This window comes from Trachinotus anak, unplaced genomic scaffold (genome assembly GCF_046630095.1).
Source record: "Trachinotus anak isolate AG129_WGS33_773 ecotype Australia unplaced genomic scaffold, CSIRO_AGI_Tana_v1 ptg000016l, whole genome shotgun sequence".
Taxonomy (NCBI): domain Eukaryota; kingdom Metazoa; phylum Chordata; class Actinopteri; order Carangiformes; family Carangidae; genus Trachinotus; species Trachinotus anak.
The window spans coordinates 21,004,355-21,031,961 of NW_027273867.1; the positions used below are offsets into that span (position 1 = coordinate 21,004,355).

At 44.4% G+C, this 27,607-nt stretch overlaps 1 protein-coding gene across 2 annotated transcripts in view; it reads left to right on the top strand.

Annotated features, from left to right (window-relative positions):
• Nucleotides 1-27,607, top strand: part of eppk1 (epiplakin 1) — a 38,173-nt gene that overhangs the window by 5,229 nt on the left and 5,337 nt on the right. The window contains exon 3 of one of the 2 annotated variants that reach the window (XM_071500104.1): nt 1-27,503. The exons of the other annotated variant lie outside the window; for it this stretch is intronic. Within the exon in view, the coding sequence (XP_071356205.1) occupies nt 15-26,750 (26,736 nt within the window). The 5' untranslated portion in view covers nt 1-14 and the 3' untranslated portion in view covers nt 26,751-27,503. Of the gene's footprint in view, nt 27,504-27,607 lie in introns of those variants that run through there. 2 annotated transcript variants of the gene reach the window in all.

Consider the following 27,607-nt stretch of genomic DNA (forward strand, 5'->3'; position numbering starts at 1 on the left):
TTCTTTGGGCCAAGATGGAGAGTCTAGAAATAAAGCAAAATGGCCACACAGAAGTCCGTGGACCTGTGGCTGGCATATTTCTGGAAAAGACAAAGGAGAAGATATCCATATATCAAGCCATGAAAAAACGTTTGCTTAAGCCAGGAACAGCTTTAGCCCTGCTTGAAGCACAAGCTGCCACAGTGGGCATCGTAGACCCAACAAACAACAGAATACTTCCTGTTGCAGATGCTGTTAAAGAGGGAGTAGTTGGACCAGAGATGAAAGGGAAACTCCTCACAGCAGAGAAAGCCATCAGTGGCTATGTAGACCCCTACACCAACCAAATAATATCTGTATTCCAAGCTATGCAAAAAGATTTAGTCCCAAGAGATTATGGATTAAGGCTGCTGGAAGCACAGATAGCCACACAAGGCCTGTTTGATCCCATTGAGAAGACAAATATTTCAAATGAATCAGCGATTCAAAAGGGCTACTATGAGAAAGGTTTGCTCAATGACCAGATGTCAGAGCTCAAAGTGTTCTACAATCCAAGCTCACAAGAAAATCTCAACTACCAAAAACTCCTTGAGAAGTGCATTGTGGAGCCTGACACAGGCTTGCTGCTCCTTCCTGTCTGCATCACCTTCAAAGGTCTGCGGAGAGGCATATCCTCTGCTCAACTCTTTGAATCAAAGATCATTGACAAAGAAACATTTGATGACTTACAGAAGGGGAAGACCACAACACAGGATGTGGTGCTAATGGAAAAAGTGAAAGAATACCTTGAGGGAAAAGGCAGTATTGCAGGCATTGCTGTACTCTCATCCAATCAGAGAATGAGCATTTATCAAGCCATGAAACAAGGCATACTGATGCCTGGAACAGCACTAATTCTACTGGAGGCACAAGCTGCTACTGGATTTGTGATTGATCCTGTAGAAAATAAAAAATTCACTGTGGATGAGGCCATCAAAAACAAAATTGTTGGCCCAGAATATCATGCAAAGCTGCGTTCTGCTGAAAGAGCAGTAACTGGATATAAAGACCCATACACAGGTAAAACAATATCCCTATTTCAAGCGCTGTCAAAAGACCTCATTGTTAAGGAGCATGGGATCCGCCTACTTGAGGCGCAAATTGCTACAGGTGGAATCATTGACCCAATCAACAGTCACAGACTTCCTACTGACGTGGCCTTCAAGAGAGGTTATTTTGATGAAGAAATGAATGCCATACTAGAGGATTCAGGGGATGACACCAAAGGGTTTTTTGACCCAAACACAGAAGAAAATCTTACCTATCTTCAGCTGATGGAAAGGTGTGTCATTGATCCTGTTACTGGACTGTGCCTCCTCCCACTCCATGGTAAGTCAGACAGGCTGAATTTCAACTTCATTGACTACCAAAGTAAACTGGCCTTCAAAGAGGAGAAGGTGAAAGTGACATGTGGGAAGTACATGGGGATGACAGTTTCTCTGTGGGAACTGCTGATGTCAGAATACTTTGATGAACAGCAGAGGCGAGACATCATTCAGAAGTATAGAGAGGGGAAGCTCAATATCAAGATGATCATTACAACAGTTATGGAAGTTATAGAGAAGTCTGTGAAAACAACTAAAGTTGTCTTTGAGGGCATCAGGGAAACAGTCACAGCCAAACAGCTTTTGGAGGCAGACATCATAAGTGAAGAGGTCCTGGAAGATCTGGAAAAGGGAAAAAAGTCGGTGAAAGATGTGATGGAAGATGAAAATGTAAATATGTACCTACAGGGGAAAGACAGCATTGCAGGTATTTTGCTTCCTGATTCTCAAATCATGACCATCTACCAGGCCAGACAAAAAGGAAAGCTGATGCCAGGAACCGCTCTCATCCTGCTGGAGGCACAGGCAGCAACAGGATTCATTATTGACCCTATTGGAAACAGGAAGTTTTCAGTGGATGATGCTGTCAAAGCAAAAATTGTGGGGCCTGATATCTGTCAAAAGCTGCGCTCAGCAGAGAAAGCAGTCACTGGGTACAGAGATCCATATGATGACAAAATAATCTCCTTGTTCCAAGCAATGCAAAAGGACCTCATCCTAAAAGACCATGGAATTCGGCTCCTGGAGGCACAAATTGCTACTGGTGGGATCATTGACCCAGTAAACAGCCACCGAATTCCTGTTCATGTGGCCTACAAGAGGGGGTACTTCAACGAAGAAATGAATCAGATCCTGAGTGATCCAAGTGATGACACCAAAGGGTTTTTTGACCCCAACACCCAGGAGAACCTGACATACTTACAGCTCATGGCCAGATGTGTCACAGATCCCAGTACAGGTCTGTGTCTCCTGCCACTCAAAGGCAAAAGTAACAAAATTAACATTGACGATAATCTTCGAAACACATTCAAAACAACAGTTACTGTTAAGTATGGAAGATTCAAGGGTAAGCACACAACACTGTGGGATCTTATCAATTCAGAGTATCTATCAGAGGACAAACGACAAGAGTTTTTCAAGCTCTTCAAGTCAAGGAAAATTACAATTGAGCAACTCATAGTCACCATTTTAGAGATCATTGAGAATAAGGAGATAAAACAGCAAGCAGGATTGAACTTTGAAAGTCTCAGAGGAGAGGTCTCTGTTGTGGATCTTAGGGAGCTTGGAATTGTGAATGAAAAAACATACAGCAGTTTGATCAATGGGCAGCTGACAAGCACTGATGTGCTGAAAATGGACAGCGTGAGAGAGTACCTACAAGGAAAAAGTTGTGTAGCCGGTGTGGTACTGCAACCCTCCAATCAAAAGCTAAGCATCTATGAGGCACAGAGAATTGGTATTCTTACACCCGGCACTGCCCTTTGCCTCCTTGAAGCCCAAGCAGCCACAGGGTTCGTTGTTGACCCTCTGAAAAACAAAAAACTTACAGTGGAACAAGCTCTCAGAGAAAAGGTAATTGGTCCACAGACGTATGAAAAACTTTTGTGTGCAGAGAGGGCTGTCACTGGATATACAGATCCATACACTGGTCAAAAGATCTCACTTTTTCAGGCCTTGAAAAAGGATCTAATTGTCAAGCAGCATGGCATCCGTTTACTTGAGGCCCAGATTGCTACAGGTGGCATCATTGATCCTTTGAAGTGTCTTCATTTACCACTTGAGGTTGCATACAAGAAAGGATATTTTGATGCAGAACTTAATCAAATCCTGACAGACCCAACTGATGACACAAAGGGCTTTTTTGACCCAAAGACACAAGACAATCTGACATACATGGAGATGTTGGGAAGATGTGTAAAAGATACGGAAACAGGACTGTTTCTCCTGCCACTGAATGACACACCAAAATCTACTCGAGCAAAGGCAAAAATGTATACTGACACAGAAATAAAGCAAGAGTTTGAAAAGACAGCTGTGAGCATATCAGTAGGACGCTACTCAGGAAAATCAGTGTCTCTATGGGACCTGATTCACTCTGGGTACTTCACTGAGGAACAGCGGTTTGAATTCATTGAAAAATACAGAGCAAAGAAGATTACAACACAAACCATAATCACACTAGTCATTTCCACCATTGAAGAACTGGAGAAGAGTGAAACTCCCAAAATGATAATGGGCCTGAGAAAGCCTGTCTCTGCACAACAACTAATGAATTCAGATATCATTGATGCAGGTACATTCGAACAGGTGAAAGAAGGGAAACTTGCTTTTGAAGCAGTAACCCAACAAGAATCTGTGAGAGGATACCTGAAGGGAAGTGGAAGCATTGCTGGAATTAAGGTTCATCCCTCCCAGAAAGTAATGAGCATATATGAAGCAAAAGAGGAAGATCTGTTGACACCTGCTGTTGCACTTCTACTGCTTGAGGCACAGGCTGCAACGGGATGGGTGATAGATCCTCTCAAAAACAAGTTCTATGCTGTTGATGAGGCAGCAAGAGAGAAAGTAATTGGACCAGATGTACATGAGGCCCTTCTGTCAGCTGAACGAGCTGTCACTGGCTATAAAGATCCATATACAGATGCAACAATATCACTGTTTGAAGCCATGAATGAACAGCTTATTCAGAGAAGTGATGGCATTCGTCTTCTTGAGGCACAGATAGCAACTGGAGGAGTCATTGACCCAAATCAAAGCCACAGAATACCAGTCCACATTGCGATTAAAAAAGGATATCTCGATGAAGAAATGAGCAAACTTCTGTTGAACCCAACTTATGATGCAAAGGGATTCTTTAACCCGAATACCAAAGAAAACCTCACTTACTTTCAGCTGATGCAGCAATGTGAGAAAAATCCTGAAACTGGATTACTTCTTCTACCCCTGTATACAGAGGAATGTCATGCATTTACCACAGATGAACAAATAGAGCTTGCATTCAAAAACAAAACTATTGCCATAAATGCAGGAAAATTTAAAAACAAAGGGGCAACACTATGGGAAGTGTTGCTCTCTGAATACATATCAGAGCAAAAGAGGAAGCAGCTCATACAGCAATATAAAACAGGAGCCATGAAAATAGACGAGATCGTTGAAATACTCACAGTTATCATTACAGAGGTATCATCCAAAGAAAAAAAGTTCAAAGGACTAAGAAAACAGGTGTCAGCCAGTGAATTGTATGAGTCAAAAATAATCTCGAAGGAGCTCTTTACACAGATTGTAAAAGGGGAAGTAACTGAAGAGAATGTTAACAAAATGGAATCAATTCAAAAATACCTTGGAGCTACTAACTGTATAGCAGGTGTCAGAGTTGAATCTTCAAAGAAAGTTATAAGCATCTACGAAGCAAAAACCAAAGGCCTGCTTGCCCCTGGCACATCACTTGTGCTGTTGGAGGCCCAAGCTGCCACTGGTTTTGTTATTGACCCAGTCAACAACAAGAAACTTTCTGTGGAGGATGCTGTGGCTCAAGGAGTGGTTGGCAGAGAGTGGAAAAACAAACTGCTTTCAGCAGAAAGGGCTGTTACTGGATACAAAGATCCTTATACTGGAGACACAATTTCTTTGTTCCAGGCCTTGAAAAAAGATCTCATTGTCAAGGATCATGGAATTCGTCTCCTTGAAGCGCAAATTGCCACAGGGGGCATAATTGATCCAGTCCACAGTCACAGAGTGCCAGTACAGGTGGCATACCAAAGAGGTTACTTTGATGAAGAAATGAACCAGATCTTGTCTGACCCTGATGATGACACAAAAGGCTTCTTTGATCCCAACACTCAAGAGAACCTCACCTATCTCCAGCTGGTGGAGAGATGTGTCACCGATCCTGTCACAGGCCTTAGCCTACTGGTCATTGTGAAGAAAGGCGAGTTTTATTTCTTTGTTGATGAGGCCACAAAACTCATTCTGAAATCTACAACAACCACCAGAGCAGGGGGAAAATACCAAGGAACAACAGTGTCTCTGTGGGATCTGCTGTACTCCAAATACATCACTGAGGAGAAGAGGAGAGAACTTGTGCAACAATACAAGTCTGGATCAATCACAATTGAATGCTTCTTAGAAATTATTCTGACATTCATTCCGCAGCAGACCACAACAACATGCTCCATAATCACCACATGCCCACCACAAGAAATAAAAGTGGACAGCAGCAAAACAAAAACTACCATCACCACTACGACAGTCACAGAAACAAGTCAAGTTCCAAAGTTCCATGGAATCAGGAAGGATGTTACTGCTACTGAGCTGCTTGAATCAAAAATCATCAATGAGGACCTCTACAAGAATCTTAGCTCTGGAAAAGTCACAGTGACAGAAGTGAGTGAAATGGACTCAATACGCAAATACCTTGAGGGGACCAACAGCATTGCAGGAGTGTACCTGCAGTCCACCAAGGAGACCCTGAGTATCTATGAAGCCAAAGGTAGAGGCCTCCTGACTCCTGGTACGTCTCTGGTTCTGCTGGAGGCCCAGGCTGCCACTGGTTTTGTCATTGACCCGGTGAAAAACAAGAAACTTACGGTAGAGGACGCTGTTGCCCAAAGAGTGGTTGGCAGTGAGTGGAAAAACAAACTGCTTTCAGCAGAAAGGGCTGTCACTGGATACAAAGATCCTTACACTGGAGACACAATTTCTTTGTTCCAGGCCTTGAAAAAAGATCTCATTGTCAAGGATCATGGAATTCGTCTCCTTGAAGCGCAAATTGCCACAGGGGGCATAATTGATCCAGTCCACAGTCACAGAGTGCCAGTACAGGTGGCATATGAAAGAGGTTACTTTGATGAAGAAATGAACCAGATCTTGTCTGACCCTGATGATGACACAAAAGGCTTCTTTGATCCAAACACTCAAGAGAACCTCACCTATCTCCAGCTGGTGGAGAGATGTGTCACCGATCCTGTCACAGGCCTTAGCCTACTGGTCATTGTGAAGAAAGGCGAGTTTTATTTCTTTGTTGATGAGGCCACAAAACTCATTCTGAAATCTACAACAACAACCAGAGCAGGGGGAAAATACCAAGGAACAACAGTGTCTCTGTGGGATCTGCTGTACTCCAAATACATCACTGAGGAGAAGAGGAGAGAACTTGTGCAACAATACAAGTCTGGATCAATCACAATTGAACGCTTCTTAGAAATTATTCTGACATTCATTCCGCAGCAGACCACAACAACATGCTCCATAATCACCACATGCCCACCACAAGAAATAAAAGTGGACAGCAGCAAAACAAAAACTACCATCACCACTACGACAGTCACAGAAACAAGTCAAGTTCCAAAGTTCCATGGAATCAGGAAGGATGTTACTGCTACTGAGCTGCTTGAATCAAAAATCATCAATGAGGACCTCTACAAGAATCTTAGCTCTGGAAAAGTCACAGTGACAGAAGTGAGTGAAATGGACTCAATACGCAAATACCTTGAGGGGACCAACAGCATTGCAGGAGTGTACCTGCAGTCCACCAAGGAGACCCTGAGTATCTATGAAGCCAAAGGTAGAGGCCTCCTGACTCCTGGTACGTCTCTGGTTCTGCTGGAGGCCCAGGCTGCCACTGGTTTTGTCTTTGACCCGGTGAAAAACAAGAAACTTACGGTAGAGGACGCTGTTGCCCAAAGAGTGGTTGGCAGTGAGTGGAAAAACAAACTGCTTTCAGCAGAAAGGGCTGTCACTGGATACAAAGATCCTTACACTGGAGACACAATTTCTTTGTTCCAGGCCTTGAAAAAAGATCTCATTGTCAAGGATCATGGAATTCGTCTCCTTGAAGCGCAAATTGCCACAGGGGGCATAATTGATCCAGTCCACAGTCACAGAGTGCCAGTACAGGTGGCATATGAAAGAGGTTACTTTGATGAAGAAATGAACCAGATCTTGTCTGACCCTGATGATGACACAAAAGGCTTCTTTGATCCCAACACTCAAGAGAACCTCACCTATCTCCAGCTGGTGGAGAGATGTGTCACCGATCCTGTCACAGGCCTTAGCCTACTGGTCATTGTGAAGAAAGGCGAGTTTTATTTCTTTGTTGATGAGGCCACAAAACTCATTCTGAAATCTACAACAACAACCAGAGCAGGGGGAAAATACCAAGGAACAACAGTGTCTCTGTGGGATCTGCTGTACTCCAAATACATCACTGAGGAGAAGAGGAGAGAACTTGTGCAACAATACAAGTCTGGATCAATCACAATTGAACGCTTCTTAGAAATTATTCTGACATTCATTCCGCAGCAGACCACAACAACATGCTCCATAATCACCACATGCCCACCACAAGAAATAAAAGTGGACAGCAGCAAAACAAAAACTACCATCACCACTACGACAGTCACAGAAACAAGTCAAGTTCCAAAGTTCCATGGAATCAGGAAGGATGTTACTGCTACTGAGCTGCTTGAATCAAAAATCATCAATGAGGACCTCTACAAGAATCTTAGCTCTGGAAAAGTCACAGTGACAGAAGTGAGTGAAATGGACTCAATACGCAAATACCTTGAGGGGACCAACAGCATTGCGGGAGTGTACCTGCAGTCCACCAAGGAGACCCTGAGTATCTATGAAGCCAAAGGTAGAGGCCTCCTGACTCCTGGTACGTCTCTGGTTCTGCTGGAGGCCCAGGCTGCCACTGGTTTTGTCATTGACCCGGTGAAAAACAAGAAACTTACGGTAGAGGACGCTGTTGCCCAAAGAGTGGTTGGCAGTGAGTGGAAAAACAAACTGCTTTCAGCAGAAAGGGCTGTCACTGGATACAAAGATCCTTACACTGGAGACACAATTTCTTTGTTCCAGGCCTTGAAAAAAGATCTCATTGTCAAGGATCATGGAATTCGTCTCCTTGAAGCGCAAATTGCCACAGGGGGCATAATTGATCCAGTCCACAGTCACAGAGTGCCAGTACAGGTGGCATATGAAAGAGGTTACTTTGATGAAGAAATGAACCAGATCTTGTCTGACCCTGATGATGACACAAAAGGCTTCTTTGATCCCAACACTCAAGAGAACCTCACCTATCTCCAGCTGGTGGAGAGATGTGTCACCGATCCTGTCACAGGCCTTAGCCTACTGGTCATTGTGAAGAAAGGCGAGTTTTATTTCTTTGTTGATGAGGCCACAAAACTCATTCTGAAATCTACAACAACAACCAGAGCAGGGGGAAAATACCAAGGAACAACAGTGTCTCTGTGGGATCTGCTGTACTCCAAATACATCACTGAGGAGAAGAGGAGAGAACTTGTGCAACAATACAAGTCTGGATCAATCACAATTGAACGCTTCTTAGAAATTATTCTGACATTCATTCCGCAGCAGACCACAACAACATGCTCCATAATCACCACATGCCCACCACAAGAAATAAAAGTGGACAGCAGCAAAACAAAAACTACCATCACCACTACGACAGTCACAGAAACAAGTCAAGTTCCAAAGTTCCATGGAATCAGGAAGGATGTTACTGCTACTGAGCTGCTTGAATCAAAAATCATCAATGAGGACCTCTACAAGAATCTTAGCTCTGGAAAAGTCACAGTGACAGAAGTGAGTGAAATGGACTCAATACGCAAATACCTTGAGGGGACCAACAGCATTGCAGGAGTGTACCTGCAGTCCACCAAGGAGACCCTGAGTATCTATGAAGCCAAAGGTAGAGGCCTCCTGACTCCTGGTACGTCTCTGGTTCTGCTGGAGGCCCAGGCTGCCACTGGTTTTGTCTTTGACCCGGTGAAAAACAAGAAACTTACGGTAGAGGACGCTGTTGCCCAAAGAGTGGTTGGCAGTGAGTGGAAAAACAAACTGCTTTCAGCAGAAAGGGCTGTCACTGGATACAAAGATCCTTACACTGGAGACACAATTTCTTTGTTCCAGGCCTTGAAAAAAGATCTCATTGTCAAGGATCATGGAATTCGTCTCCTTGAAGCGCAAATTGCCACAGGGGGCATAATTGATCCAGTCCACAGTCACAGAGTGCCAGTACAGGTGGCATATGAAAGAGGTTACTTTGATGAAGAAATGAACCAGATCTTGTCTGACCCTGATGATGACACAAAAGGCTTCTTTGATCCCAACACTCAAGAGAACCTCACCTATCTCCAGCTGGTGGAGAGATGTGTCACCGATCCTGTCACAGGCCTTAGCCTACTGGTCATTGTGAAGAAAGGCGAGTTTTATTTCTTTGTTGATGAGGCCACAAAACTCATTCTGAAATCTACAACAACAACCAGAGCAGGGGGAAAATACCAAGGAACAACAGTGTCTCTGTGGGATCTGCTGTACTCCAAATACATCACTGAGGAGAAGAGGAGAGAACTTGTGCAACAATACAAGTCTGGATCAATCACAATTGAACGCTTCTTAGAAATTATTCTGACATTCATTCCGCAGCAGACCACAACAACATGCTCCATAATCACCACATGCCCACCACAAGAAATAAAAGTGGACAGCAGCAAAACAAAAACTACCATCACCACTACGACAGTCACAGAAACAAGTCAAGTTCCAAAGTTCCATGGAATCAGGAAGGATGTTACTGCTACTGAGCTGCTTGAATCAAAAATCATCAATGAGGACCTCTACAAGAATCTTAGCTCTGGAAAAGTCACAGTGACAGAAGTGAGTGAAATGGACTCAATACGCAAATACCTTGAGGGGACCAACAGCATTGCGGGAGTGTACCTGCAGTCCACCAAGGAGACCCTGAGTATCTATGAAGCCAAAGGTAGAGGCCTCCTGACTCCTGGTACGTCTCTGGTTCTGCTGGAGGCCCAGGCTGCCACTGGTTTTGTCATTGACCCGGTGAAAAACAAGAAACTTACGGTAGAGGACGCTGTTGCCCAAAGAGTGGTTGGCAGTGAGTGGAAAAACAAACTGCTTTCAGCAGAAAGGGCTGTCACTGGATACAAAGATCCTTACACTGGAGACACAATTTCTTTGTTCCAGGCCTTGAAAAAAGATCTCATTGTCAAGGATCATGGAATTCGTCTCCTTGAAGCGCAAATTGCCACAGGGGGCATAATTGATCCAGTCCACAGTCACAGAGTGCCAGTACAGGTGGCATATGAAAGAGGTTACTTTGATGAAGAAATGAACCAGATCTTGTCTGACCCTGATGATGACACAAAAGGCTTCTTTGATCCCAACACTCAAGAGAACCTCACCTATCTCCAGCTGGTGGAGAGATGTGTCACCGATCCTGTCACAGGCCTTAGCCTACTGGTCATTGTGAAGAAAGGCGAGTTTTATTTCTTTGTTGATGAGGCCACAAAACTCATTCTGAAATCTACAACAACAACCAGAGCAGGGGGAAAATACCAAGGAACAACAGTGTCTCTGTGGGATCTGCTGTACTCCAAATACATCACTGAGGAGAAGAGGAGAGAACTTGTGCAACAATACAAGTCTGGATCAATCACAATTGAACGCTTCTTAGAAATTATTCTGACATTCATTCCGCAGCAGACCACAACAACATGCTCCATAATCACCACATGCCCACCACAAGAAATAAAAGTGGACAGCAGCAAAACAAAAACTACCATCACCACTACGACAGTCACAGAAACAAGTCAAGTTCCAAAGTTCCATGGAATCAGGAAGGATGTTACTGCTACTGAGCTGCTTGAATCAAAAATCATCAATGAGGACCTCTACAAGAATCTTAGCTCTGGAAAAGTCACAGTGACAGAAGTGAGTGAAATGGACTCAATACGCAAATACCTTGAGGGGACCAACAGCATTGCGGGAGTGTACCTGCAGTCCACCAAGGAGACCCTGAGTATCTATGAAGCCAAAGGTAGAGGCCTCCTGACTCCTGGTACGTCTCTGGTTCTGCTGGAGGCCCAGGCTGCCACTGGTTTTGTCATTGACCCGGTGAAAAACAAGAAACTTACGGTAGAGGACGCTGTTGCCCAAAGAGTGGTTGGCAGTGAGTGGAAAAACAAACTGCTTTCAGCAGAAAGGGCTGTCACTGGATACAAAGATCCTTACACTGGAGACACAATTTCTTTGTTCCAGGCCTTGAAAAAAGATCTCATTGTCAAGGATCATGGAATTCGTCTCCTTGAAGCGCAAATTGCCACAGGGGGCATAATTGATCCAGTCCACAGTCACAGAGTGCCAGTACAGGTGGCATATGAAAGAGGTTACTTTGATGAAGAAATGAACCAGATCTTGTCTGACCCTGATGATGACACAAAAGGCTTCTTTGATCCCAACACTCAAGAGAACCTCACCTATCTCCAGCTGGTGGAGAGATGTGTCACCGATCCTGTCACAGGCCTTAGCCTACTGGTCATTGTGAAGAAAGGCGAGTTTTATTTCTTTGTTGATGAGGCCACAAAACTCATTCTGAAATCTACAACAACAACCAGAGCAGGGGGAAAATACCAAGGAACAACAGTGTCTCTGTGGGATCTGCTGTACTCCAAATACATCACTGAGGAGAAGAGGAGAGAACTTGTGCAACAATACAAGTCTGGATCAATCACAATTGAACGCTTCTTAGAAATTATTCTGACATTCATTCCGCAGCAGACCACAACAACATGCTCCATAATCACCACATGCCCACCACAAGAAATAAAAGTGGACAGCAGCAAAACAAAAACTACCATCACCACTACGACAGTCACAGAAACAAGTCAAGTTCCAAAGTTCCATGGAATCAGGAAGGATGTTACTGCTACTGAGCTGCTTGAATCAAAAATCATCAATGAGGACCTCTACAAGAATCTTAGCTCTGGAAAAGTCACAGTGACAGAAGTGAGTGAAATGGACTCAATACGCAAATACCTTGAGGGGACCAACAGCATTGCAGGAGTGTACCTGCAGTCCACCAAGGAGACCCTGAGTATCTATGAAGCCAAAGGTAGAGGCCTCCTGACTCCTGGTACGTCTCTGGTTCTGCTGGAGGCCCAGGCTGCCACTGGTTTTGTCTTTGACCCGGTGAAAAACAAGAAACTTACGGTAGAGGACGCTGTTGCCCAAAGAGTGGTTGGCAGTGAGTGGAAAAACAAACTGCTTTCAGCAGAAAGGGCTGTCACTGGATACAAAGATCCTTACACTGGAGACACAATTTCTTTGTTCCAGGCCTTGAAAAAAGATCTCATTGTCAAGGATCATGGAATTCGTCTCCTTGAAGCGCAAATTGCCACAGGGGGCATAATTGATCCAGTCCACAGTCACAGAGTGCCAGTACAGGTGGCATATGAAAGAGGTTACTTTGATGAAGAAATGAACCAGATCTTGTCTGACCCTGATGATGACACAAAAGGCTTCTTTGATCCCAACACTCAAGAGAACCTCACCTATCTCCAGCTGGTGGAGAGATGTGTCACCGATCCTGTCACAGGCCTTAGCCTACTGGTCATTGTGAAGAAAGGCGAGTTTTATTTCTTTGTTGATGAGGCCACAAAACTCATTCTGAAATCTACAACAACAACCAGAGCAGGGGGAAAATACCAAGGAACAACAGTGTCTCTGTGGGATCTGCTGTACTCCAAATACATCACTGAGGAGAAGAGGAGAGAACTTGTGCAACAATACAAGTCTGGATCAATCACAATTGAACGCTTCTTAGAAATTATTCTGACATTCATTCCGCAGCAGACCACAACAACATGCTCCATAATCACCACATGCCCACCACAAGAAATAAAAGTGGACAGCAGCAAAACAAAAACTACCATCACCACTACGACAGTCACAGAAACAAGTCAAGTTCCAAAGTTCCATGGAATCAGGAAGGATGTTACTGCTACTGAGCTGCTTGAATCAAAAATCATCAATGAGGACCTCTACAAGAATCTTAGCTCTGGAAAAGTCACAGTGACAGAAGTGAGTGAAATGGACTCAATACGCAAATACCTTGAGGGGACCAACAGCATTGCAGGAGTGTACCTGCAGTCCACCAAGGAGACCCTGAGTATCTATGAAGCCAAAGGTAGAGGCCTCCTGACTCCTGGTACGTCTCTGGTTCTGCTGGAGGCCCAGGCTGCCACTGGTTTTGTCTTTGACCCGGTGAAAAACAAGAAACTTACGGTAGAGGACGCTGTTGCCCAAAGAGTGGTTGGCAGTGAGTGGAAAAACAAACTGCTTTCAGCAGAAAGGGCTGTCACTGGATACAAAGATCCTTACACTGGAGACACAATTTCTTTGTTCCAGGCCTTGAAAAAAGATCTCATTGTCAAGGATCATGGAATTCGTCTCCTTGAAGCGCAAATTGCCACAGGGGGCATAATTGATCCAGTCCACAGTCACAGAGTGCCAGTACAGGTGGCATATGAAAGAGGTTACTTTGATGAAGAAATGAACCAGATCTTGTCTGACCCTGATGATGACACAAAAGGCTTCTTTGATCCCAACACTCAAGAGAACCTCACCTATCTCCAGCTGGTGGAGAGATGTGTCACCGATCCTGTCACAGGCCTTAGCCTACTGGTCATTGTGAAGAAAGGCGAGTTTTATTTCTTTGTTGATGAGGCCACAAAACTCATTCTGAAATCTACAACAACAACCAGAGCAGGGGGAAAATACCAAGGAACAACAGTGTCTCTGTGGGATCTGCTGTACTCCAAATACATCACTGAGGAGAAGAGGAGAGAACTTGTGCAACAATACAAGTCTGGATCAATCACAATTGAACGCTTCTTAGAAATTATTCTGACATTCATTCCGCAGCAGACCACAACAACATGCTCCATAATCACCACATGCCCACCACAAGAAATAAAAGTGGACAGCAGCAAAACAAAAACTACCATCACCACTACGACAGTCACAGAAACAAGTCAAGTTCCAAAGTTCCATGGAATCAGGAAGGATGTTACTGCTACTGAGCTGCTTGAATCAAAAATCATCAATGAGGACCTCTACAAGAATCTTAGCTCTGGAAAAGTCACAGTGACAGAAGTGAGTGAAATGGACTCAATACGCAAATACCTTGAGGGGACCAACAGCATTGCAGGAGTGTACCTGCAGTCCACCAAGGAGACCCTGAGTATCTATGAAGCCAAAGGTAGAGGCCTCCTGACTCCTGGTACGTCTCTGGTTCTGCTGGAGGCCCAGGCTGCCACTGGTTTTGTCTTTGACCCGGTGAAAAACAAGAAACTTACGGTAGAGGACGCTGTTGCCCAAAGAGTGGTTGGCAGTGAGTGGAAAAACAAACTGCTTTCAGCAGAAAGGGCTGTCACTGGATACAAAGATCCTTACACTGGAGACACAATTTCTTTGTTCCAGGCCTTGAAAAAAGATCTCATTGTCAAGGATCATGGAATTCGTCTCCTTGAAGCGCAAATTGCCACAGGGGGCATAATTGATCCAGTCCACAGTCACAGAGTGCCAGTACAGGTGGCATATGAAAGAGGTTACTTTGATGAAGAAATGAACCAGATCTTGTCTGACCCTGATGATGACACAAAAGGCTTCTTTGATCCCAACACTCAAGAGAACCTCACCTATCTCCAGCTGGTGGAGAGATGTGTCACCGATCCTGTCACAGGCCTTAGCCTACTGGTCATTGTGAAGAAAGGCGAGTTTTATTTCTTTGTTGATGAGGCCACAAAACTCATTCTGAAATCTACAACAACAACCAGAGCAGGGGGAAAATACCAAGGAACAACAGTGTCTCTGTGGGATCTGCTGTACTCCAAATACATCACTGAGGAGAAGAGGAGAGAACTTGTGCAACAATACAAGTCTGGATCAATCACAATTGAACGCTTCTTAGAAATTATTCTGACATTCATTCCGCAGCAGACCACAACAACATGCTCCATAATCACCACATGCCCACCACAAGAAATAAAAGTGGACAGCAGCAAAACAAAAACTACCATCACCACTACGACAGTCACAGAAACAAGTCAAGTTCCAAAGTTCCATGGAATCAGGAAGGATGTTACTGCTACTGAGCTGCTTGAATCAAAAATCATCAATGAGGACCTCTACAAGAATCTTAGCTCTGGAAAAGTCACAGTGACAGAAGTGAGTGAAATGGACTCAATACGCAAATACCTTGAGGGGACCAACAGCATTGCAGGAGTGTACCTGCAGTCCACCAAGGAGACCCTGAGTATCTATGAAGCCAAAGGTAGAGGCCTCCTGACTCCTGGTACGTCTCTGGTTCTGCTGGAGGCCCAGGCTGCCACTGGTTTTGTCACTGACCCGGTGAAAAACAAGAAACTTACGGTAGAGGACGCTGTTGCCCAAAGAGTGGTTGGCAGTGAGTGGAAAAACAAACTGCTTTCAGCAGAAAGGGCTGTCACTGGATACAAAGATCCTTACACTGGAGACACAATTTCTTTGTTCCAGGCCTTGAAAAAAGATCTCATTGTCAAGGATCATGGAATTCGTCTCCTTGAAGCGCAAATTGCCACAGGGGGCATAATTGATCCAGTCCACAGTCACAGAGTGCCAGTACAGGTGGCATATGAAAGAGGTTACTTTGATGAAGAAATGAACCAGATCTTGTCTGACCCTGATGATGACACAAAAGGCTTCTTTGATCCCAACACTCAAGAGAACCTCACCTATCTCCAGCTGGTGGAGAGATGTGTCACCGATCCTGTCACAGGCCTTAGCCTACTGGTCATTGTGAAGAAAGGCGAGTTTTATTTCTTTGTTGATGAGGCCACAAAACTCATTCTGAAATCTACAACAACAACCAGAGCAGGGGGAAAATACCAAGGAACAACAGTGTCTCTGTGGGATCTGCTGTACTCCAAATACATCACTGAGGAGAAGAGGAGAGAACTTGTGCAACAATACAAGTCTGGATCAATCACAATTGAACGCTTCTTAGAAATTATTCTGACATTCATTCCGCAGCAGACCACAACAACATGCTCCATAATCACCACATGCCCACCACAAGAAATAAAAGTGGACAGCAGCAAAACAAAAACTACCATCACCACTACGACAGTCACAGAAACAAGTCAAGTTCCAAAGTTCCATGGAATCAGGAAGGATGTTACTGCTACTGAGCTGCTTGAATCAAAAATCATCAATGAGGACCTCTACAAGAATCTTAGCTCTGGAAAAGTCACAGTGACAGAAGTGAGTGAAATGGACTCAATACGCAAATACCTTGAGGGGACCAACAGCATTGCGGGAGTGTACCTGCAGTCCACCAAGGAGACCCTGAGTATCTATGAAGCCAAAGGTAGAGGCCTCCTGACTCCTGGTACGTCTCTGGTTCTGCTGGAGGCCCAGGCTGCCACTGGTTTTGTCATTGACCCGGTGAAAAACAAGAAACTTACGGTAGAGGACGCTGTTGCCCAAAGAGTGGTTGGCAGTGAGTGGAAAAACAAACTGCTTTCAGCAGAAAGGGCTGTCACTGGATACAAAGATCCTTACACTGGAGACACAATTTCTTTGTTCCAGGCCTTGAAAAAAGATCTCATTGTCAAGGATCATGGAATTCGTCTCCTTGAAGCGCAAATTGCCACAGGGGGCATAATTGATCCAGTCCACAGTCACAGAGTGCCAGTACAGGTGGCATATGAAAGAGGTTACTTTGATGAAGAAATGAACCAGATCTTGTCTGACCCTGATGATGACACAAAAGGCTTCTTTGATCCCAACACTCAAGAGAACCTCACCTATCTCCAGCTGGTGGAGAGATGTGTCACCGATCCTGTCACAGGCCTTAGCCTACTGGTCATTGTGAAGAAAGGCGAGTTTTATTTCTTTGTTGATGAGGCCACAAAACTCATTCTGAAATCTACAACAACAACCAGAGCAGGGGGAAAATACCAAGGAACAACAGTGTCTCTGTGGGATCTGCTGTACTCCAAATACATCACTGAGGAGAAGAGGAGAGAACTTGTGCAACAATACAAGTCTGGATCAATCACAATTGAACGCTTCTTAGAAATTATTCTGACATTCATTCCGCAGCAGACCACAACAACATGCTCCATAATCACCACATGCCCACCACAAGAAATAAAAGTGGACAGCAGCAAAACAAAAACTACCATCACCACTACGACAGTCACAGAAACAAGTCAAGTTCCAAAGTTCCATGGAATCAGGAAGGATGTTACTGCTACTGAGCTGCTTGAATCAAAAATCATCAATGAGGACCTCTACAAGAATCTTAGCTCTGGAAAAGTCACAGTGACAGAAGTGAGTGAAATGGACTCAATACGCAAATACCTTGAGGGGACCAACAGCATTGCAGGAGTGTACCTGCAGTCCACCAAGGAGACCCTGAGTATCTATGAAGCCAAAGGTAGAGGCCTCCTGACTCCTGGTACGTCTCTGGTTCTGCTGGAGGCCCAGGCTGCCACTGGTTTTGTCTTTGACCCGGTGAAAAACAAGAAACTTACGGTAGAGGACGCTGTTGCCCAAAGAGTGGTTGGCAGTGAGTGGAAAAACAAACTGCTTTCAGCAGAAAGGGCTGTCACTGGATACAAAGATCCTTACACTGGAGACACAATTTCTTTGTTCCAGGCCTTGAAAAAAGATCTCATTGTCAAGGATCATGGAATTCGTCTCCTTGAAGCGCAAATTGCCACAGGGGGCATAATTGATCCAGTCCACAGTCACAGAGTGCCAGTACAGGTGGCATATGAAAGAGGTTACTTTGATGAAGAAATGAACCAGATCTTGTCTGACCCTGATGATGACACAAAAGGCTTCTTTGATCCCAACACTCAAGAGAACCTCACCTATCTCCAGCTGGTGGAGAGATGTGTCACCGATCCTGTCACAGGCCTTAGCCTACTGGTCATTGTGAAGAAAGGCGAGTTTTATTTCTTTGTTGATGAGGCCACAAAACTCATTCTGAAATCTACAACAACAACCAGAGCAGGGGGAAAATACCAAGGAACAACAGTGTCTCTGTGGGATCTGCTGTACTCCAAATACATCACTGAGGAGAAGAGGAGAGAACTTGTGCAACAATACAAGTCTGGATCAATCACAATTGAACGCTTCTTAGAAATTATTCTGACATTCATTCCGCAGCAGACCACAACAACATGCTCCATAATCACCACATGCCCACCACAAGAAATAAAAGTGGACAGCAGCAAAACAAAAACTACCATCACCACTACGACAGTCACAGAAACAAGTCAAGTTCCAAAGTTCCATGGAATCAGGAAGGATGTTACTGCTACTGAGCTGCTTGAATCAAAAATCATCAATGAGGACCTCTACAAGAATCTTAGCTCTGGAAAAGTCACAGTGACAGAAGTGAGTGAAATGGACTCAATACGCAAATACCTTGAGGGGACCAACAGCATTGCAGGAGTGTACCTGCAGTCCACCAAGGAGACCCTGAGTATCTATGAAGCCAAAGGTAGAGGCCTCCTGACTCCTGGTACGTCTCTGGTTCTGCTGGAGGCCCAGGCTGCCACTGGTTTTGTCTTTGACCCGGTGAAAAACAAGAAACTTACGGTAGAGGACGCTGTTGCCCAAAGAGTGGTTGGCAGTGAGTGGAAAAACAAACTGCTTTCAGCAGAAAGGGCTGTCACTGGATACAAAGATCCTTACACTGGAGACACAATTTCTTTGTTCCAGGCCTTGAAAAAAGATCTCATTGTCAAGGATCATGGAATTCGTCTCCTTGAAGCGCAAATTGCCACAGGGGGCATAATTGATCCAGTCCACAGTCACAGAGTGCCAGTACAGGTGGCATATGAAAGAGGTTACTTTGATGAAGAAATGAACCAGATCTTGTCTGACCCTGATGATGACACAAAAGGCTTCTTTGATCCCAACACTCAAGAGAACCTCACCTATCTCCAGCTGGTGGAGAGATGTGTCACCGATCCTGTCACAGGCCTTAGCCTACTGGTCATTGTGAAGAAAGGCGAGTTTTATTTCTTTGTTGATGAGGCCACAAAACTCATTCTGAAATCTACAACAACAACCAGAGCAGGGGGAAAATACCAAGGAACAACAGTGTCTCTGTGGGATCTGCTGTACTCCAAATACATCACTGAGGAGAAGAGGAGAGAACTTGTGCAACAATACAAGTCTGGATCAATCACAATTGAACGCTTCTTAGAAATTATTCTGACATTCATTCCGCAGCAGACCACAACAACATGCTCCATAATCACCACATGCCCACCACAAGAAATAAAAGTGGACAGCAGCAAAACAAAAACTACCATCACCACTACGACAGTCACAGAAACAAGTCAAGTTCCAAAGTTCCATGGAATCAGGAAGGATGTTACTGCTACTGAGCTGCTTGAATCAAAAATCATCAATGAGGACCTCTACAAGAATCTTAGCTCTGGAAAAGTCACAGTGACAGAAGTGAGTGAAATGGACTCAATAAGCAAATACCTTGAGGGGACCAACAGCATTGCGGGAGTGTACCTGCAGTCCACCAAGGAGACCCTGAGTATCTATGAAGCCAAAGGTAGAGGCCTCCTGACTCCTGGTACGTCTCTGGTTCTGCTGGAGGCCCAGGCTGCCACTGGTTTTGTCATTGACCCGGTGAAAAACAAGAAACTTACGGTAGAGGACGCTGTTGCCCAAAGAGTGGTTGGCAGTGAGTGGAAAAACAAACTGCTTTCAGCAGAAAGGGCTGTCACTGGATACAAAGATCCTTACACTGGAGACACAATTTCTTTGTTCCAGGCCTTGAAAAAAGATCTCATTGTCAAGGATCATGGAATTCGTCTCCTTGAAGCGCAAATTGCCACAGGGGGCATAATTGATCCAGTCCACAGTCACAGAGTGCCAGTACAGGTGGCATATGAAAGAGGTTACTTTGATGAAGAAATGAACCAGATCTTGTCTGACCCTGATGATGACACAAAAGGCTTCTTTGATCCCAACACTCAAGAGAACCTCACCTATCTCCAGCTGGTGGAGAGATGTGTCACCGATCCTGTCACAGGCCTTAGCCTACTGGTCATTGTGAAGAAAGGCGAGTTTTATTTCTTTGTTGATGAGGCCACAAAACTCATTCTGAAATCTACAACAACAACCAGAGCAGGGGGAAAATACCAAGGAACAACAGTGTCTCTGTGGGATCTGCTGTACTCCAAATACATCACTGAGGAGAAGAGGAGAGAACTTGTGCAACAATACAAGTCTGGATCAATCACAATTGAACGCTTCTTAGAAATTATTCTGACATTCATTCCGCAGCAGACCACAACAACATGCTCCATAATCACCACATGCCCACCACAAGAAATAAAAGTGGACAGCAGCAAAACAAAAACTACCATCACCACTACGACAGTCACAGAAACAAGTCAAGTTCCAAAGTTCCATGGAATCAGGAAGGATGTTACTGCTACTGAGCTGCTTGAATCAAAAATCATCAATGAGGACCTCTACAAGAATCTTAGCTCTGGAAAAGTCACAGTGACAGAAGTGAGTGAAATGGACTCAATACGCAAATACCTTGAGGGGACCAACAGCATTGCGGGAGTGTACCTGCAGTCCACCAAGGAGACCCTGAGTATCTATGAAGCCAAAGGTAGAGGCCTCCTGACTCCTGGTACGTCTCTGGTTCTGCTGGAGGCCCAGGCTGCCACTGGTTTTGTCATTGACCCGGTGAAAAACAAGAAACTTACGGTAGAGGACGCTGTTGCCCAAAGAGTGGTTGGCAGTGAGTGGAAAAACAAACTGCTTTCAGCAGAAAGGGCTGTCACTGGATACAAAGATCCTTACACTGGAGACACAATTTCTTTGTTCCAGGCCTTGAAAAAAGATCTCATTGTCAAGGATCATGGAATTCGTCTCCTTGAAGCGCAAATTGCCACAGGGGGCATAATTGATCCAGTCCACAGTCACAGAGTGCCAGTACAGGTGGCATATGAAAGAGGTTACTTTGATGAAGAAATGAACCAGATCTTGTCTGACCCTGATGATGACACAAAAGGCTTCTTTGATCCCAACACTCAAGAGAACCTCACCTATCTCCAGCTGGTGGAGAGATGTGTCACCGATCCTGTCACAGGCCTTAGCCTACTGGTCATTGTGAAGAAAGGCGAGTTTTATTTCTTTGTTGATGAGGCCACAAAACTCATTCTGAAATCTACAACAACAACCAGAGCAGGGGGAAAATACCAAGGAACAACAGTGTCTCTGTGGGATCTGCTGTACTCCAAATACATCACTGAGGAGAAGAGGAGAGAACTTGTGCAACAATACAAGTCTGGATCAATCACAATTGAACGCTTCTTAGAAATTATTCTGACATTCATTCCGCAGCAGACCACAACAACATGCTCCATAATCACCACATGCCCACCACAAGAAATAAAAGTGGACAGCAGCAAAACAAAAACTACCATCACCACTACGACAGTCACAGAAACAAGTCAAGTTCCAAAGTTCCATGGAATCAGGAAGGATGTTACTGCTACTGAGCTGCTTGAATCAAAAATCATCAATGAGGACCTCTACAAGAATCTTAGCTCTGGAAAAGTCACAGTGACAGAAGTGAGTGAAATGGACTCAATAAGCAAATACCTTGAGGGGACCAACAGCATTGCGGGAGTGTACCTGCAGTCCACCAAGGAGACCCTGAGTATCTATGAAGCCAAAGGTAGAGGCCTCCTGACTCCTGGTACGTCTCTGGTTCTGCTGGAGGCCCAGGCTGCCACTGGTTTTGTCATTGACCCGGTGAAAAACAAGAAACTTACGGTAGAGGACGCTGTTGCCCAAAGAGTGGTTGGCAGTGAGTGGAAAAACAAACTGCTTTCAGCAGAAAGGGCTGTCACTGGATACAAAGATCCTTACACTGGAGACACAATTTCTTTGTTCCAGGCCTTGAAAAAAGATCTCATTGTCAAGGATCATGGAATTCGTCTCCTTGAAGCGCAAATTGCCACAGGGGGCATAATTGATCCAGTCCACAGTCACAGAGTGCCAGTACAGGTGGCATATGAAAGAGGTTACTTTGATGAAGAAATGAACCAGATCTTGTCTGACCCTGATGATGACACAAAAGGCTTCTTTGATCCCAACACTCAAGAGAACCTCACCTATCTCCAGCTGGTGGAGAGATGTGTCACCGATCCTGTCACAGGCCTTAGCCTACTGGTCATTGTGAAGAAAGGCGAGTTTTATTTCTTTGTTGATGAGGCCACAAAACTCATTCTGAAATCTACAACAACAACCAGAGCAGGGGGAAAATACCAAGGAACAACAGTGTCTCTGTGGGATCTGCTGTACTCCAAATACATCACTGAGGAGAAGAGGAGAGAACTTGTGCAACAATACAAGTCTGGATCAATCACAATTGAACGCTTCTTAGAAATTATTCTGACATTCATTCCGCAGCAGACCACAACAACATGCTCCATAATCACCACATGCCCACCACAAGAAATAAAAGTGGACAGCAGCAAAACAAAAACTACCATCACCACTACGACAGTCACAGAAACAAGTCAAGTTCCAAAGTTCCATGGAATCAGGAAGGATGTTACTGCTACTGAGCTGCTTGAATCAAAAATCATCAATGAGGACCTCTACAAGAATCTTAGCTCTGGAAAAGTCACAGTGACAGAAGTGAGTGAAATGGACTCAATACGCAAATACCTTGAGGGGACCAACAGCATTGCGGGAGTGTACCTGCAGTCCACCAAGGAGACCCTGAGTATCTATGAAGCCAAAGGTAGAGGCCTCCTGACTCCTGGTACGTCTCTGGTTCTGCTGGAGGCCCAGGCTGCCACTGGTTTTGTCATTGACCCGGTGAAAAACAAGAAACTTACGGTAGAGGACGCTGTTGCCCAAAGAGTGGTTGGCAGTGAGTGGAAAAACAAACTGCTTTCAGCAGAAAGGGCTGTCACTGGATACAAAGATCCTTACACTGGAGACACAATTTCTTTGTTCCAGGCCTTGAAAAAAGATCTCATTGTCAAGGATCATGGAATTCGTCTCCTTGAAGCGCAAATTGCCACAGGGGGCATAATTGATCCAGTCCACAGTCACAGAGTGCCAGTACAGGTGGCATATGAAAGAGGTTACTTTGATGAAGAAATGAACCAGATCTTGTCTGACCCTGATGATGACACAAAAGGCTTCTTTGATCCCAACACTCAAGAGAACCTCACCTATCTCCAGCTGGTGGAGAGATGTGTCACCGATCCTGTCACAGGCCTTAGCCTACTGGTCATTGTGAAGAAAGGCGAGTTTTATTTCTTTGTTGATGAGGCCACAAAACTCATTCTGAAATCTACAACAACAACCAGAGCAGGGGGAAAATACCAAGGAACAACAGTGTCTCTGTGGGATCTGCTGTACTCCAAATACATCACTGAGGAGAAGAGGAGAGAACTTGTGCAACAATACAAGTCTGGATCAATCACAATTGAACGCTTCTTAGAAATTATTCTGACATTCATTCCGCAGCAGACCACAACAACATGCTCCATAATCACCACATGCCCACCACAAGAAATAAAAGTGGACAGCAGCAAAACAAAAACTACCATCACCACTACGACAGTCACAGAAACAAGTCAAGTTCCAAAGTTCCATGGAATCAGGAAGGATGTTACTGCTACTGAGCTGCTTGAATCAAAAATCATCAATGAGGACCTCTACAAGAATCTTAGCTCTGGAAAAGTCACAGTGACAGAAGTGAGTGAAATGGACTCAATAAGCAAATACCTTGAGGGGACCAACAGCATTGCGGGAGTGTACCTGCAGTCCACCAAGGAGACCCTGAGTATCTATGAAGCCAAAGGTAGAGGCCTCCTGACTCCTGGTACGTCTCTGGTTCTGCTGGAGGCCCAGGCTGCCACTGGTTTTGTCATTGACCCGGTGAAAAACAAGAAACTTACGGTAGAGGACGCTGTTGCCCAAAGAGTGGTTGGCAGTGAGTGGAAAAACAAACTGCTTTCAGCAGAAAGGGCTGTCACTGGATACAAAGATCCTTACACTGGAGACACAATTTCTTTGTTCCAGGCCTTGAAAAAAGATCTCATTGTCAAGGATCATGGAATTCGTCTCCTTGAAGCGCAAATTGCCACAGGGGGCATAATTGATCCAGTCCACAGTCACAGAGTGCCAGTACAGGTGGCATATGAAAGAGGTTACTTTGATGAAGAAATGAACCAGATCTTGTCTGACCCTGATGATGACACAAAAGGCTTCTTTGATCCCAACACTCAAGAGAACCTCACCTATCTCCAGCTGGTGGAGAGATGTGTCACCGATCCTGTCACAGGCCTTAGCCTACTGGTCATTGTGAAGAAAGGCGAGTTTTATTTCTTTGTTGATGAGGCCACAAAACTCATTCTGAAATCTACAACAACAACCAGAGCAGGGGGAAAATACCAAGGAACAACAGTGTCTCTGTGGGATCTGCTGTACTCCAAATACATCACTGAGGAGAAGAGGAGAGAACTTGTGCAACAATACAAGTCTGGATCAATCACAATTGAACGCTTCTTAGAAATTATTCTGACATTCATTCCGCAGCAGACCACAACAACATGCTCCATAATCACCACATGCCCACCACAAGAAATAAAAGTGGACAGCAGCAAAACAAAAACTACCATCACCACTACGACAGTCACAGAAACAAGTCAAGTTCCAAAGTTCCATGGAATCAGGAAGGATGTTACTGCTACTGAGCTGCTTGAATCAAAAATCATCAATGAGGACCTCTACAAGAATCTTAGCTCTGGAAAAGTCACAGTGACAGAAGTGAGTGAAATGGACTCAATACGCAAATACCTTGAGGGGACCAACAGCATTGCGGGAGTGTACCTGCAGTCCACCAAGGAGACCCTGAGTATCTATGAAGCCAAAGGTAGAGGCCTCCTGACTCCTGGTACGTCTCTGGTTCTGCTGGAGGCCCAGGCTGCCACTGGTTTTGTCATTGACCCGGTGAAAAACAAGAAACTTACGGTAGAGGACGCTGTTGCCCAAAGAGTGGTTGGCAGTGAGTGGAAAAACAAACTGCTTTCAGCAGAAAGGGCTGTCACTGGATACAAAGATCCTTACACTGGAGACACAATTTCTTTGTTCCAGGCCTTGAAAAAAGATCTCATTGTCAAGGATCATGGAATTCGTCTCCTTGAAGCGCAAATTGCCACAGGGGGCATAATTGATCCAGTCCACAGTCACAGAGTGCCAGTACAGGTGGCATATGAAAGAGGTTACTTTGATGAAGAAATGAACCAGATCTTGTCTGACCCTGATGATGACACAAAAGGCTTCTTTGACCCCAACACTCAAGAGAACCTCACCTATCTCCAGCTGGTGGAGAGATGTGTCACCGATCCTGTCACAGGCCTTAGCCTACTGGTCATTGTGAAGAAAGGTGAGTTTTATTTCTTTGTTGATGAGGCCACAAAACTCATTCTGAAATCTACAACAACAATCAGAGCAGGGGGAAAATACCAAGGAACAACAGTGTCTCTGTGGGATCTGCTGTACTCCAAATACATCACTGAGGAGAAAAGGAGAGAACTTGTGCAACAATACAAGTCTGGATCAATCACAATTGAACGCTTCTTAGAAATTATTCTGACATTCATTCCGCAGCAGACCACAACAACATGCTCCATAATCACCACGTGCCCACCACAAGAAATAAAAGTGGACAGCAGCAAAACACAAACTACCATCACCACTACGACAGTCACAGAGACAAGTCAAGTTCCAAAGTTCCATGGAATCAGGAAGGATGTTACTGCTACTGAGCTGCTTGAATCAAAAATCATCAATGAGGACCTCTACAAGAATCTTAGCTCTGGAAAAGTCACAGTGACAGAAGTGAGTGAAATGGACTCGATACGCAAATACCTTGAGGGGACCAACAGCATTGCAGGAGTGTACCTGCAGTCCACCAAGGAGACCCTGAGTATCTATGAAGCCAAAGGTAGAGGCCTCCTGACTCCTGGTACGTCTCTGGTTCTGCTGGAGGCCCAGGCTGCCACTGGTTTTGTCATTGACCCGGTGAAAAACAAGAAACTTTCGGTAGAGGATGCTGTTGCCCAAAGAGTGGTTGGCAGTGAGTGGAAAAACAAACTGCTTTCAGCAGAAAGGGCTGTCACTGGATACAAAGATCCTTACACTGGAGACACAATTTCTTTGTTCCAGGCCTTGAAAAAAGATCTCATTGTCAAGGATCATGGAATTCGTCTCCTTGAAGCGCAAATTGCCACAGGGGGCATAATTGATCCAGTCCACAGTCACAGAGTGCCAGTACAGGTGGCATATGAAAGAGGTTACTTTGATGAAGAAATGAACCAGATCTTGTCTGACCCTGATGATGACACAAAAGGCTTCTTTGATCCCAACACTCAAGAGAACCTCACCTATCTCCAGCTGGTGGAGAGATGTATAACCGATCCCATCACAGACCTTAGCTTACTCCCTTTGCACAAGTGAAGGAAACATTAAATATTTATAGGTGTTTTGTTTGCATAATCTGATATTTACTCAGTATTGATGCTAGAAGTCACAAAAAAACGTCACTGCATGTCTTTAAAGTTTCAGGTTCAGTTCAGCTGAGGTGGTTTCGGGATATTGAGAATTGTCTGAAAATCTCTAAACAGCAGCAGAAAGAATATTTTAATCATCCCAAAAAAATTATACACATAGGAAGTTTAATGCTATTAGTTAAACCCATGTTTGATAGGCCAAATATCTGTTGTGATAAAGGTAAATTGATCTTACACTGTAAGAGTTAACATTGAAAGGTGCAATTTATAGTTGCATTTTACTGGTTTTCAATCTCTATTTTACTTAAATTCATATTTTCTTTGATCACATGTAAATTGCACTAACTGTCATATCAAACATTTTGGATTTCTGACACCTTTTCCTTGGTTTAATGTTGTTTCTTGTTATTTGTGGCTTTAATGGATTTGAATATTTCTACACTGACATGACTAGCTGCGCTCACGTAAGCCTTCTTTTTCCCCAATGTAGAAGCTCAACTTTGTTATGTTGTACAGCATTTAGGCAAAAGCTTTTTTTTTTTTCAGAAATGTTTTGTACCATGAATATAGCTTGCAGGGCCTGCTTTGACTTCACCTGGGAGCCAACGTACATTCACTGGTCTTTATTATTACTGTAAAGCCGTTGTTGCTTAAACTGTTTTACTGCATGGCCGAATAAATGAATGAGATATGAATACTACATCTTGTCTCTTTTTTTTCCCCCCAACAGTTTTGTTAGTTACAAATTGTTCTGTCATGTTCATTTGGATGTTCACCAAATACAGGACTAGAATTTCAAGTCCA